The sequence below is a fragment of the Mustela nivalis genome, assembly GCF_964662115.1.
Source record: "Mustela nivalis genome assembly, chromosome: 7".
In the NCBI taxonomy this organism is placed as follows: Eukaryota; Metazoa; Chordata; class Mammalia; order Carnivora; family Mustelidae; genus Mustela; species Mustela nivalis.
The window spans coordinates 13,779,183-13,791,656 of record NC_139026.1 but is presented as its reverse complement, the minus strand read 5'-3'; the positions used below and the strand labels follow the sequence as shown (position 1 = coordinate 13,791,656).

Sequence of the window (12,474 nt, the reverse complement as noted above, 5' to 3'; positions counted from 1 at the left end):
ACAAATACGTATGTGGTTTTCATTAACTCTGTATATTGAGATATTTTAGGTGTCCAGTTGCATGCGCCCAGGCTGCTATTGCCATAGTTTTCTTCTTTAGATGGTGATAATAGAAGAGAAAAATATGAATTTTAAAACCTTTTATTGGATTTCGATTATCTTTGCTAGTGGAGAACAATATCACATCTATTTCAAGGTGCTAATACTAAACCATTTTCATTTGACTTTGGAAGATGATGTTCTTTTCTCTTCTTGACTTGCCTCTGAAATTGATCTTACTTCCTTTTTTGCCTAGCCTGCTAGACTGCAGATAATATTGCTGCCTAACACTTGAGTGTTTGTTCTGACCACTCTGTGTGTATCCAGACATTGAATTCTCCTCAGGGAGGTGGGCAGTACTAGTCCCCCATCTTACAGATTAGGAAGTTGAATTATAGTTTAAGTAACTTGTCCCAAGGCACACAGCTGATAAGTGGCAGCATTAGGAACCAGTTACAAAAGCCAACATCCGTCTTTCGTAGTTGAGTAGAGAAGTCTTTGTTGCATTGACTATTGCTCGGAACAAGGGAGGCCATTGGCTAACATTTAGAAGTTGTCAAAGTTACTTATTTGGTCTGTATTAAAAAGTATTCATCTTTTCAGTAAATCGTTGAGGGAATAATGGACTTAGTAGTAGCCATCTGGTTGACCTGGGGTTAAAAGTTTATTGGAGGTGTCACCTACTTGGGTTGTGGAGATAACCCTCTAATTTGTCACTTAGGAACAAGTTGGTAACTGTTAATTACGTGGGGAAAGCTCGATGTTCTTTACTTAGTGATACTTCTTCTTTTTTCTTTGCAGCACTGAACCTACCAGACGTGTTTGGGTTGGTAGTCCTTCCTTTGGAGCTGAAGCTGCGGATCTTCCGACTTCTAGATGTTCGTTCTGTTCTTTCTTTGTCTGCAGTTTGTCGTGACCTCCTTATTGCTTCAAATGACCAGCTGCTATGGAGATGTTTGTATCTGCGGGATTTTAGAGGTGATTGTTACGATAACATGTGAATCTCTTTCTTACTAAGGTCTTAATTATTTAGCTCACCAAGTTTTTAGTTGTAGGCTCTTTTTTTTTTTGAGCGTTGCAAATAATCATAATTATAGCCTTATATATAAGCCTTATATATATATATATATAGCCATATATGTGTGTGTGTATATATATATATATATATATATATATATATATATATCCTTATCGGAAGGAGATTCTAAGCCTCATATACTTTTGCCTATATCCTGAAAACTCTTCCCAGTCTTATTTGTGTTCTCCATAACATAAGTAGACTAGTAGACGTAGAATATTTCAGGAATTTTGAAAATTTTGGAAATTAGAAAAATTTCAAGTTTATTCTTTCTTTTTAGAACATCCTCCATTTGTGACTTAGTCTGGTACATTTCCAAGCTCCCATGGTTGTGACCTTGTGCACAAGTTAAGAGAGCCCTGCTTGCTTCTGTGTGGCCTTATTTCCATATAGTCTGATTTATGGTGACCTGGTGATCACTGTAGCAGTGATGATGGTGGAACTTGGGGGTGGGGAGAGGTTACCCCAAATGTAAAAGCCCTTTGCCTGGTATATCAAGATTTCCAGATACTAGCCTGGAATCCTGATAATGGAATTTCTTTTCTGTGTGTCAGTGTTTTTGTTTTTTTTTTTTAAAACTGATGTGACCCTTAGGTGGATCATGAAATCAATGCAATAAAAAAAAACAAAAAACCATATAAAACAACCATTATAAAATAGTTGTAAACTTCTATTTCAGTGTACGTATATATAGGTGTATACTGCATTGTGATGTAAAAAATATTTGTGGTTCCCATCAAGAGAGTGTGAGTGATGGTGCTATGTATAACATACTCTCTTGGCAACTGTAAAAATCTGGTGGGTAGACCCCCTTCCTTCTTTTTCGTACTGAGAATATTATGTAGAATCATTTGGATTGATAAAAAACTTTTTTTTTTTTCTTTAAAACTTCAAAATCTAAGACGTGAACAACCTGGATTTTCTTCGTCTTCCTCCTTGATTGCTGAGGCCCTACATTATTCCTGCCTCTGAATCTAGAGTTCAGAATATCATTTTGTGCCAGGAGACAGCAAGTATCATCGCAAATTTTAAAAAAATTAATTATAGTCAAAAAGAAAAGATAAAATGACCAAAGTATATAGAAGAACCAACTGAAAAGCAGGCTGTGATAAAAAGGGGCAAAAAGCCCTTTTACATACATTCTCAAATTCAGATATAAATACAGTCAGTCTCTATCTCATTTCCAGATTGTAGTCCATAAGCTGAGGGTTCAGATTTCATAATAAATTTCTCTATGGGCATAATGCGAGTTGTCCTGGTCATACTATTACGAATTGGGAGAAGAAAACCCAGATATGGAAGAAAACTTGAAGTCAGCTTTCCCTCCAGTAATGATGGGCTGCAATGCACACCCGGAGTTCGTCACCCAGACAGTGTCACAGAGACTCGGGTTAGAAGAAGCGGCCACACCCAGATGAGGCCAGGGTGGGGGTGGGGGGCGCAGCGAGGGACAGCGGGGGCCTCCGTGGGCCTCCATATTCCTCAGGGCGTCCATGCACGGACTTCCCAGGAGCAGCGACAGTCGCCTTCAGCCAGCGAGAGTGGTTTGAGTCCGGTGCAAGGACAGGCCCTACGGTGTGTGGTAAACAAATGATTTGTGTTCCTTTTTGTGCTTTGTGTGTAAGCTTCAGTTTCCTTAGGACAAAAGCAGAAGTGCTGTTTAGTGCTGGATGAATGAAGCATTTTAAATCCTTATTTCTATTTTATTTTATTCTTTTTCGTAGATGGGACTGTTAGAGCTCGAGACACAGATTGGAAAGAAGTAGGTATTACTATCGAGGCTAATGTTAATATAAGCACAGAAATAACTAGTGAGTTAATACGTTAAAGGCATATTATCACTTTTGTTGTGTGATGAAATCTGTTTTCAGTACATTTGTTGCTAATTTTCAGTAATTGAAAGCATTCTTTATTACCTTAGACTCAGTCTTTTTCTTAATTACATAGGAAAAGAAACATTACCTCAATGATTGTTTTTCACCTTTACTTAATATAAAATATTCTCTCTTCCTCTGTTGCAAAAAATGTTGAGTTTCTGTGCTGGAGTGGTCCAGCTGTTCAGCTCATTAGACATGTGCGCTGGGACAAGAGTACGTGTTGTTTGACATGCAGACGCCTACTGTACAAGACGGGGGCAGGGCTCCGAGAAACGGGGCGGCGGCTAGAGAGGGGTCCTCAGCTGTGTCCGCTCACAGCCCCGCCTCTGAAGCTGGTGTTCCTTTTGTTGTAGTTTAAGTTGCGCTCCATTAGCAACGTGGTTTAGGTGAAAAAGTGTATTTCAATGCTGTCCTCCCGCCCCCCAGGACCTTAACTTTATATTTGGGGGTATGATATTCTCAGCGGATATTTAAATTTTCCACTTTCAAGAAAACCTGACCTAAAATTATATATGAGTCCGAGCGCTCTGCACTGCCATCTGGAAGCGCGTGTCCCTCAGTGATCCTGCCTCGGGAGTGAGTGTTTCTCCAGGGAGACACAGTTGCTCAGTTGCGGTGCGGTTAGAGGACACTTTGTTCGGCCTTGTCTTCACAGCTACTGCCTTATTCGTGCAGACGGAAACTGGTCGAAGTTCTCTGTGTGCACTGGTTCCTTTGTCTGCCCCAGAGTGTGGGCAAAGGAAAAGTATAGAGAGAGCAGTGGAAGCAAACTGGGACTTTGGAGAAGCCTCCAGATCACTTACCGCATGTCGCTCTTGTGTTTCTGCAGCTCTACAGGAAGAGGTACAAACAAAGGAGAGAAGCTCAGAGAGGTCGCCGCGTGGTGTTCCCACCGCCGTCGCCCCACCCCATGCCGCTCGGCCCCAGCCCCTGGCACCCCAGGCCTTTCCCTCCCAGCTCTCTCCTCCCTCCAGGAATTATTGGTGGAGAATACGACGAGAGAGTAACACTTCCCTTTGTTGGGGACCCCATCAGTTCACTCATCCCGGGGCCCGGGCAGACACCAGGCCAGTTCCCTCCATTCAGACCACGTTTTGATCCCATTGGCCCGCTTCCAGGACCGAGCCCCACCTTGCCAGGGCGAGGTGGCCCGAGTGACAGATTTCCCCTAAGGCCCAGCAGGGGTTGGCCACCCGACAGCCGGCCACCATTCATGTGATTGATTGTAATCTTCTGGAGCTTGTTTGGTTTTTTGTTTTGAAAACCGCAGAAGCCATCTTGTCAGGGTGCTGATCCCCAGCGTTTCCTGATTGTGACGCTGAGGAACGCGCTCCCCGTGGCCTTTCTGTAGATACTTAAAGCTCCAGGGGCGGTGGGGCCCGCAGGGTCCTGTAGGACCGGGTTGGCCTTGGAAATAGTTGGCTCCTGACCTCCCCCCCTCTGAGTTCTCCTCTTGAGTGAAGGTTGTTCCCTGATACATGTTCTGCACCAGATTAAAAAAAAATTAAGTATAAATCACACGGCAGTCTTAATTTTTATTACAGAAAGAGAATAAATACTCAGAACAGCTTCACAACATTACTTGGAGGTTTCAGAGTGATTAGAGAACCCATTCAGTGCCATCAGATTGTGGCGGGCAATTTTGTAAAAATTCTTTTTCAGGGGCACCTTCTCTTCAAACAGAATCATTCGCAGAAGCCTGATTTATAAAATGAATAAAAGCCAAGCTAGCTCGGTTGAACTGGACTTGGGGTGGGTGCTTTGGACACCCACCTGCTCCGTCCACCTCCTCTCTCTGCAGCGCTTTCTCAGCTTCTCTGGTGGGACTTCTGGGCTCTGCAGCAGCATTTCTTGACAACTGTTGGGTTATAGGGACTCTTTGTTTCTGGCTTCTCCTGGAGTGGAGTTACGATTTTTTTTCCTTGTGTTTGGAACACTTGGTGCCTGATTTGTAATCTGAACAGGTGACAGCTTTTAACATCCGTTTCACTGCTTTGAGTGCTGGTCAAATACTTGTTTTCAAAGACAGCGTCTTATTCTTGGAAGAACATTTTTTTAAGATTTAAAATGCACAAAATTCAGGATTTATTCATCTTACAAGAAAAAGGCCAAACACACATGTCTTATCGTACAACTATACAAACATGCTATAGTGACAAATGAAAACCTGAATCACGACACAGAAATAAAACCCCATTAGTATTTGCAGACAATATTTAGGAATATTGTCAATGTCTTCCTGCTTTTTAAAAAATCTGTTTTGCATATAAGGAAATGGCTTGGAATGTTCTATGCCGTAAGAATATTTTGAGTCCTACATATATGTGAAAATATTTTTTTTTTGCTACACATATAGTCTTTTATTCCCATCACAGTGAAGAAAATTCAGTCAATAGGATTTTCTGGAGGCCATGCCGCCTGTAGTAGCTTAATGTACCTAGGCAAAGGATTGGGGCTTTAACATTTCTTTCTGTGATATTTTGTGACAGCTGAGCTATAGGACAGCTTTTCAAAAAAACAAGTGTCCACTAGATGCAGTGTGGCTCTAATTGGGTCTGGGCTGAAGAATTACCTGAAGCTTTGGTGGGTCCAAGTACACCCTCCTCTATCTCTACACTTCTCCGTGGGTGTCTGTGGTGGTAGGCTGCAGTGTGTGTGTGTGTGTGCATGTGCGCACGTGCGCGTGCACGCGCGTGTGTAGTGGGAGAACCTAGTGATGACCAGAAGCACCAAATACTATAAAACAATGAGTTTGCAAAATGCAGTCGTATTTGAAGGGCCCTCGAGAGGTCCACGAATGGTGCTGGTGTCCGGTGGCTGCAGGGGCTCCTCCCTTCGACACACCTCTGGCTTCCGGGCCAGCGTGACACATGTCTTGGGGGAGCATATTGGCGGTGTGCCCTATGCCTGGATTTGCAGTCCTCGAACGGCAGTTTGTTCTAAATCCTTAAACCAGCCTCAAAGCTTTTCCTCTTGAATAGCTAAATTTATAGTTTAGAAGCTTGTAAACTACATTCTTTTCATTCGGCTGAAACTGTAGAGCCCTGTGTATTGCTGGTGGGTCATGAGGGTCAGATCACGGTCTGGCGGCGGCATGTGCGCTGTGTGACCTTCTGACATCACTTCGATCCTACTGGGCCAGAGGCTGGAAAGCGTCGAGCGCCACTGGAAGCGTTGCGGTAAGATGGTTCTTCGGTGGCTTGGAGCCTTAACGACTTTCTGTGGCCCCGTATTTTCCTCCTACAGTTAATTTTACTAACAGGAGCGCTCTCTCTCTCTCTTTCTCTCTCTCTCCCGCTTCTCTCTCTCTCTTTTAAACTTAGTTTTATTCTTTTTTAAGTATCAATTTGAGAGAGAGAGCACAGGCAGGGGGAGGGACAGAGGGGAGGGAGAAGCAGGCTGTCTGCTGAGCAGGGAGCCCAACATGGGACTCGATCCCAGGACTCCAGGATCATGACCTGAGCCGAAGGCAGACACTTAACTGACTGAGCCACCCAGGAGCGCCCCCTCCCCTTCTCTTTATAAATGGAAGATACGGTTTGGCATGGCTGGACAGCAAATCATGGGAGGTATCCTTTCCCTCCGATGGAAGGTTTTGTGATTCCCTCTGTAAAAATGGTTAATTTTATCCTCTCACTCTTGGCGTTCCAGGTTCTGAGATCACTGCTTAGCCTCAGATCTCAGTAATTCTTACTTTGATGGAGCCGACCCTCCACCCTTTGCTCCCTGGGCTCGGGGCGGGCGCCAGGACTTCCCGTTCTCCTTCCCTGGGTGGTGGCTGCCAAGCGCTAACTTGTTTCTGCCCGAGACGCAGCGGAAGACCGCAGATAGCAGATGCCGACACAGTGAGAGTTTGGAAATGGGAACCACAAGTGGGAAGACCGAGTAATTGGAACACAAACCATGGAAGGCAAGGGGGGAATTTAAAGGATTCACACACGTGCGTTGTACAAGGAACATTGCATTTTTGATTGGTTTTCCCTTAAAGGAATGCTGCCCTGATTTCAGAAATCACGTCCTGGCCATTCTCCTCTTCCTCTCGGCTGGCCGGTCGAGAGAGCTCTCAGCCCAGCATCTAAGAGTCCTGATCTCATCCATTTTGTCTATTTTGTCATCTATTTTGTGTGGACACACAAGGGAGCCTCTGCGCCCTTTGTGCATTCTGTTTGGTTAATGGACTGATCTGACTTGCTTGTTGCCCAAACTTCCAATTCATCTCCAATCAAACCCCAAATGCTTTCTCTTAGAGTCCAAATATTAGACTGAACCTCGGAATTTTATCACTGACTGCGTGGGAGTCGGGGACAGCTTCTGACTGTTGTCAGGTTAGTAACCAGCTGGTGTGCTCTCCAGCATGAAGGAAGCGCGTGATACAAGGAAAGTGCACTTAGGCTCTGAGCTAGTCCTCCAGCTGATTCCTCGACTGTTGCCTCCGCCTGCCTGACTCAACCGGCTTCAGCTCTGACTCTGACCCATGTCCTCTCACCCGTGCTAAACACGTAAAGCAGAACGAGCCCCTGACCTGTCCCATGACGCCGAGTGAAGCATGAGCTGTCTGCTCCCTGGTGCTGGGAGGGGCGGGCTCCAAAGGGACCCAGTATGCCTGTGAAAGGCCTGGAGCTGGGGGTGGGGGTGGCTGTCTGCGAGGCTTTGCTGGGCTCTGGTGTGGTGCATGGTCTGCACGGGGCCTCTCAGTCTTGGTCTCTGCTGTATGAGCCATCGTATTGTCCTGGTCCACTTGCCACGGCCTCTTCTGACTGTGCCGATGCACAGTCGGCTGCCCGGCGGCTCCTGGCCCTAGTACCCCTGTGGCCGCCCCTGCCCCCCCTGGCCACGTGCCTCATAGGGGCGGCCTCCTGGCCTCCTGATTCTGCCCCCATTCCTTTTCAGACTCTGATTCTTTTCCTGGGCAAGTGACTTCCTTGCACGGAGGCTCTTCTGAAGACAGCCATTTTCTCCAATCTTCACACTTTGTGTACATTTTACTAGTACCTAAAACATGTCCTAGATACCTGTGCCCCAAGCAGTGTGCCCCGTGCTTGACTCACGTAGCTGCTCCTCAGGCTGCCTTCGCCAGCTTGATTTCCCCAGGGCTCCTTCCACCGCAGACTCCAAGGGAATGTCAGGAGGTGGCTCCCCGGGCTTTGCTACGGTGTTTGCGGCCGTGAGAGTGAGGGCCCGTCCTCGCTGCCTACTCGGCAGGCATGACCGTTTGGAGGGAGAGCAGTGATGGTGAGGAGAACCCCGGGGGATAATGGAAGAGAGACGGTGTGTATACTCAGTGTCCCTGGAAAGCCAACTTTACACCTAATCCACAGAACCATCTCACCATGGCCACAGGAGGAAGACCATGGTATTCTCTCGTGCAGGTGACAATGTCCCCTGAGGCTACCTCCTTCAAACCCCTTTGTGCGTCACTTTAGCACAAACCAAAGGGCTCTTCCTCAAGTTTCAGCCTCACTAAGTCAGCCTGGAGGGACAATACTAGGCTTCCCTTGGGTCGAAAGCAAAACCACATACAACCTTTCAGAACCTCCACAGAGTGACGCCCTTCCTCACTTCCTTTTGTCCTTTCCCAGTCCAAAATGTCACAGCTATGAAAGGTGAAATTTTGGAAGGGGCACATGCCAGCCCATGTGAGCAAACAGCCCATTTTGGGGCTCCGTGCTCTTGCCAAGACCACGCTTTGTCTCAATGCTCAAATTTTCCAGTGGAAGATTGCTTCCGATGTGCTGGCTGTGGTGTTATTGTCACGGATCATGTGTGCACGGTTCTAGAAATCGGGATGCCTGGCCGGATGAGGAAAGTGTGCAGTACTGTAGCTAGAGGATCTGGGAGCTCGAGCTTGAAAGTGGAGATGTTTTTAGGGAGGGGCAGATTATAGGGAAATGGGAACATTTCAGCCAGGCAATCCTGTTCATGGAACCACGGGTTCGGCTCACCAAGGGCTGAGGGCTGGGTCCCTGGGTGTACAGCATTGGGTTGTCCAATCTGGCTGTCCAATCTGGCTTCCTGGGTGTACAGCATCCCTACCAGTGCTGCTCTCACCGCGTGGCCTTCCCACGCCGCTCAGCAGGGGCTGCTGGGCTGACCTCAGTATGCGCTTCTGTGTGCCCGTGAACTACGCGGGGAGACTGACCAGCACAGGGTCTGGGCCTTACGACCAGAAATCCCGACTCCTTTGGTCTGAAATGAAGCTAGCTGCGCCCACACTTCAAGAAACTTTGTCGGGCCTATGACCCCTCTGTTGTGTGTTTTGGGTTGCATTTGATTAATTACTAAGTGAGAATCAAGTGAGGTCGACTTTTTCAGATCTGAATCTCCCGTGCATGTGAGTGATGATTGCCTCGGGTGGTTTCTGTGTTCCTGATCTTCCAATCACGTGGGCTTGGTGGTGGTGGTACACCCTGTCCTGCAAGCTTCCTCTCCTCTAGAATGTAGCTCCAGGCCAAGGACAAGTTCAGTGTCACCTCCCTCTCTCTTTCTGTCAACAGGGAGGGGAAGACGTGTCTCAAGTCGCAAGGTAGGCTGTAAGGGGAGAGCGTGGTGGCTATGTTCTAACGTCCTGGACTCTTTTCAAGCCCAGGAGGCTGGTTCTGGCACCTGCAATGTTTATAGCACCGGGTGCGTGGGAACTGGGGGCAGCCCTGCACCCTGTCTGATCACGGGAGGCAGTCTCATGTAGGGAAAGAGCTTTGGGAAAGGAGTCGGGATCTCTGCCAGCTCCGCAGGGAACTGGTATTGTCAGATAAGTTTGGGTTAAGCAAGGTGAAAGCTCATTTCTTTACTGCAGGAGGCCGGAGGGCCTTTGACATGTAATGGGTACTACCAACTTCAAAGCAAGAAATAGAAACAGTGTTTCCTAAACATATTTGAGCATGGGACCCTTTTATAACTGAGTAACCTACCGTGCCTTGCTGACAACAGTCCCTGACATGCCAGCCTCGAAGTTGCTGTCACAGCCCTTTCTCAGCCTGAGCCATTGATCCGCGGACTCTCTCTGGCTCGTCCTCTATCTTGGAGGAGGGGACAGCGTTCCTGGAGGGAATTCAGAGTTACTCGTGGTGTAACACAGAATGGCTGGAGGAGCCCCAAGCTGACTCCCACTTGGGAAGTGGAAGGCATTTTCCTCCTCTTGGAACTAGAGATGATTCATCGAAGAACCTGTGGTCTGCTCTTAGCTGTCCAATCTGGGCGTGAGCAGCTCTTCAAGACTTCCCCTCCATTTCCGTTGTGTTCTGGAAGGCCCCACTTGTCACACAGGATCTGATTCCTTTCCACGGTTCTCTAGATCCCACCGGTGGCCACGTGGGATGGGGTTCAGCCTGGCTGGTCTGAGGGGTGATCTCGAGCCTGGATGGAGTTAGCATGGGTAGGTAGGTACCCCTGGCTGGGCTTTTCTCCTTCTGTTTGCAAAGCACTGTCAGAGGATTATTGCCTCCAATGTCACTGAGGTCCCAGTGCCTGCACCTGATAGAAGGCAGGCCAGGCCTAGAGGGGGCCTTTGCTGGAAGGCAAGCAAAACACTAACAAGAAATGTGAAAACTAGCCACACACAGACATTTCACTTGGTTATCTAAGGCAGGGGAGCAAGCATGTGGGCGGGCAGGGTGATGTGATGCCTTTAGGGCCTGATCTGAGGAACCTGGAGGCTCTCAAAGGCCCACCACTGAGTTGGCTGACGCTGGAATGTCATGATAAAGGGAGGGGGACACGTATACATACTCGGTTCCTGGGTCAAAGGCATTTAGAGAGTATATTCTCAGGCCCTCCATTCTGTTCCCATCGGGAACCAAGGCTGAGAAGGAAGGTGAGACAGGAGAAGGGCGAGCGGAACGGAGCACTCCCCTGCCCCAGCCCCGGCTGGCTTAGTCCGAGAACAGGCTGGCAAAGGACTTCCTCAGGTTGCGGATGGTTTCGGCCTTGGCCTCGTCTTCACTTGGGGTCCCGCGCTGGGAAGCATCAGATGTGCTGAGGCTGTTAGTCAGGGACTGGGATTTGCTGAAACAGAAAGGTGAGGGGGGTTGGGGGGGGCGACCGGGCCTGGGACACCAGTCGCTGCGGCTTGCCTGGAAGCCGGCTGGGTGAACCCAGTCATCACAAGGATGCGATGACCGGAAACGAGGCATCCCAATGCTTACGTGATGCTAAATGCATGACACACAGCCTTTCACCCGTGCAGTGGTGATTGGTGCAGAAATCGGGGCTCACACCAGGTAACTGGGGAGCGCCCAAGGCTGACGTTCTGCCCACTGAGCCAGGCTGCTCAGAGGGCAGGTGTTCCCAGCCGGCACCTCCGTGCACAGACCCGTGTGGCCAACTGTGAGTTTTCTGGATCGGCATCAGGCTGTGGTGGCTCCTCCTGTCCTTCCTCACACTAGTTGGGGAATCAGGAGGCCCGTGTCCTGGACCCCGCTCTGCCATCTGCCCCCTCGGCCTCGCCAAGTGACCTGCAGCTCAGGGCCTCCTTCGATGAAAAGGACATGGACGTAAGGAGAGCCAGTTGAGCTCACCCCGGGCCGCTTCTCGCCCACTCGGGCCTTCAGTTCCCACCTTTGCCCTGAAGCCTTTACTACTGATTTCCGCCCGCCTCGGGATTCTCAGGGTGCCCCTGTTTGAGCCTTGGTGCCAGCCTAAGTCTTGCTGATGGGGCCGTGGAGATGGATGTAACTGGGGCCTTGCTCTCAGGAGGCTCACCCTCTGGTGGGGCTGACACACAGAAGAGCTGCTGTAAAAAGGCCAAAGTGCGAGAAAGTTCCGTACAGCCTTGTCATCACCATAAAACCCCAATCCTCTCCTAAATGGGGACCATCCTGTACCCCTTCCTTATCCCGCAAGGGCCTTGACCAGAACTAGGTGCAGACTGGGGATCTGGTAAATACTGGCCGACTTGAACTGAAACAAATAAGCAGTAAATCAGGAGTTTCAGTGTTTTTAGCTGGATTGCTATAGGGTTGGTGCTTACTATCCTCAGTTCCAAAGCCCCCGCCTGTCCTGGGATGGGCTGAGTAGAGAAAGGCTGTCTTAGATACATCTATTAATTACATTCTAAGCACTAACTGTGTATAAACCCATTTTAATCTTCGTAATAACCCTGTGGGGTAAGTACTATTGTCTCCATCGTGCGTGTGAGGAAGTAGAAGCACAGAGGGGTTGAGCCATGTTTCTGAGGTCACACAGCTTTTGCAGGGGGAGAGCTGGCATTCGAAACTAGGTGGTCTGACTCTGGAGTCTGAGCTTTCAACCACGGGCCATAATTCCCAAGGTACCTCTTGATAATACCTATCAAGTTCAGAATGCCTTTCTCCTTGGATCCAGCAACAGCCTTGCTGGCATCTTCTGTACGGCTGATCCTGCATATGTGAGAAGCAATGCATATGCAAGGTTATTCCCTGTAGCCTTCTCCGCAAGAGCAAATCAAATTTCTGTTTGCGGTGGAAGGGTGGAAGCTCTACAGAGGAATACGTACGACACAGCTGT

General features: G+C 48.4%; 2 protein-coding genes across 4 annotated transcripts in view; one reads left to right on the top strand and one right to left on the bottom strand.

The window, feature by feature from the left end:
* Positions 1-743: 743 nt before the first annotated feature.
* On the top strand, positions 744-4,509 carry FBXO7 (F-box protein 7; the record flags this gene model as incomplete). Its single annotated transcript, XM_082742405.1, has 3 exons — positions 744-1,017; positions 2,842-2,879; positions 3,824-4,509. Coding segments are annotated over 3 exons (702 nt in total), but the record flags the coding sequence as incomplete, so codon positions are not given.
* SYN3 (synapsin III) overlaps positions 4,510-12,474 on the bottom strand; it is a 453,379-nt gene continuing 445,414 nt past the window's right edge. For all 3 annotated transcript variants that reach the window (XM_082740547.1, XM_082740548.1, XM_082740549.1), the window contains exon 14: positions 4,510-10,995. In XM_082740547.1, the coding sequence (XP_082596673.1) occupies positions 10,863-10,995 (133 nt within the window). In that variant the 3' untranslated portion in view covers positions 4,510-10,862. The remainder of the gene's footprint in view (positions 10,996-12,474) is intronic.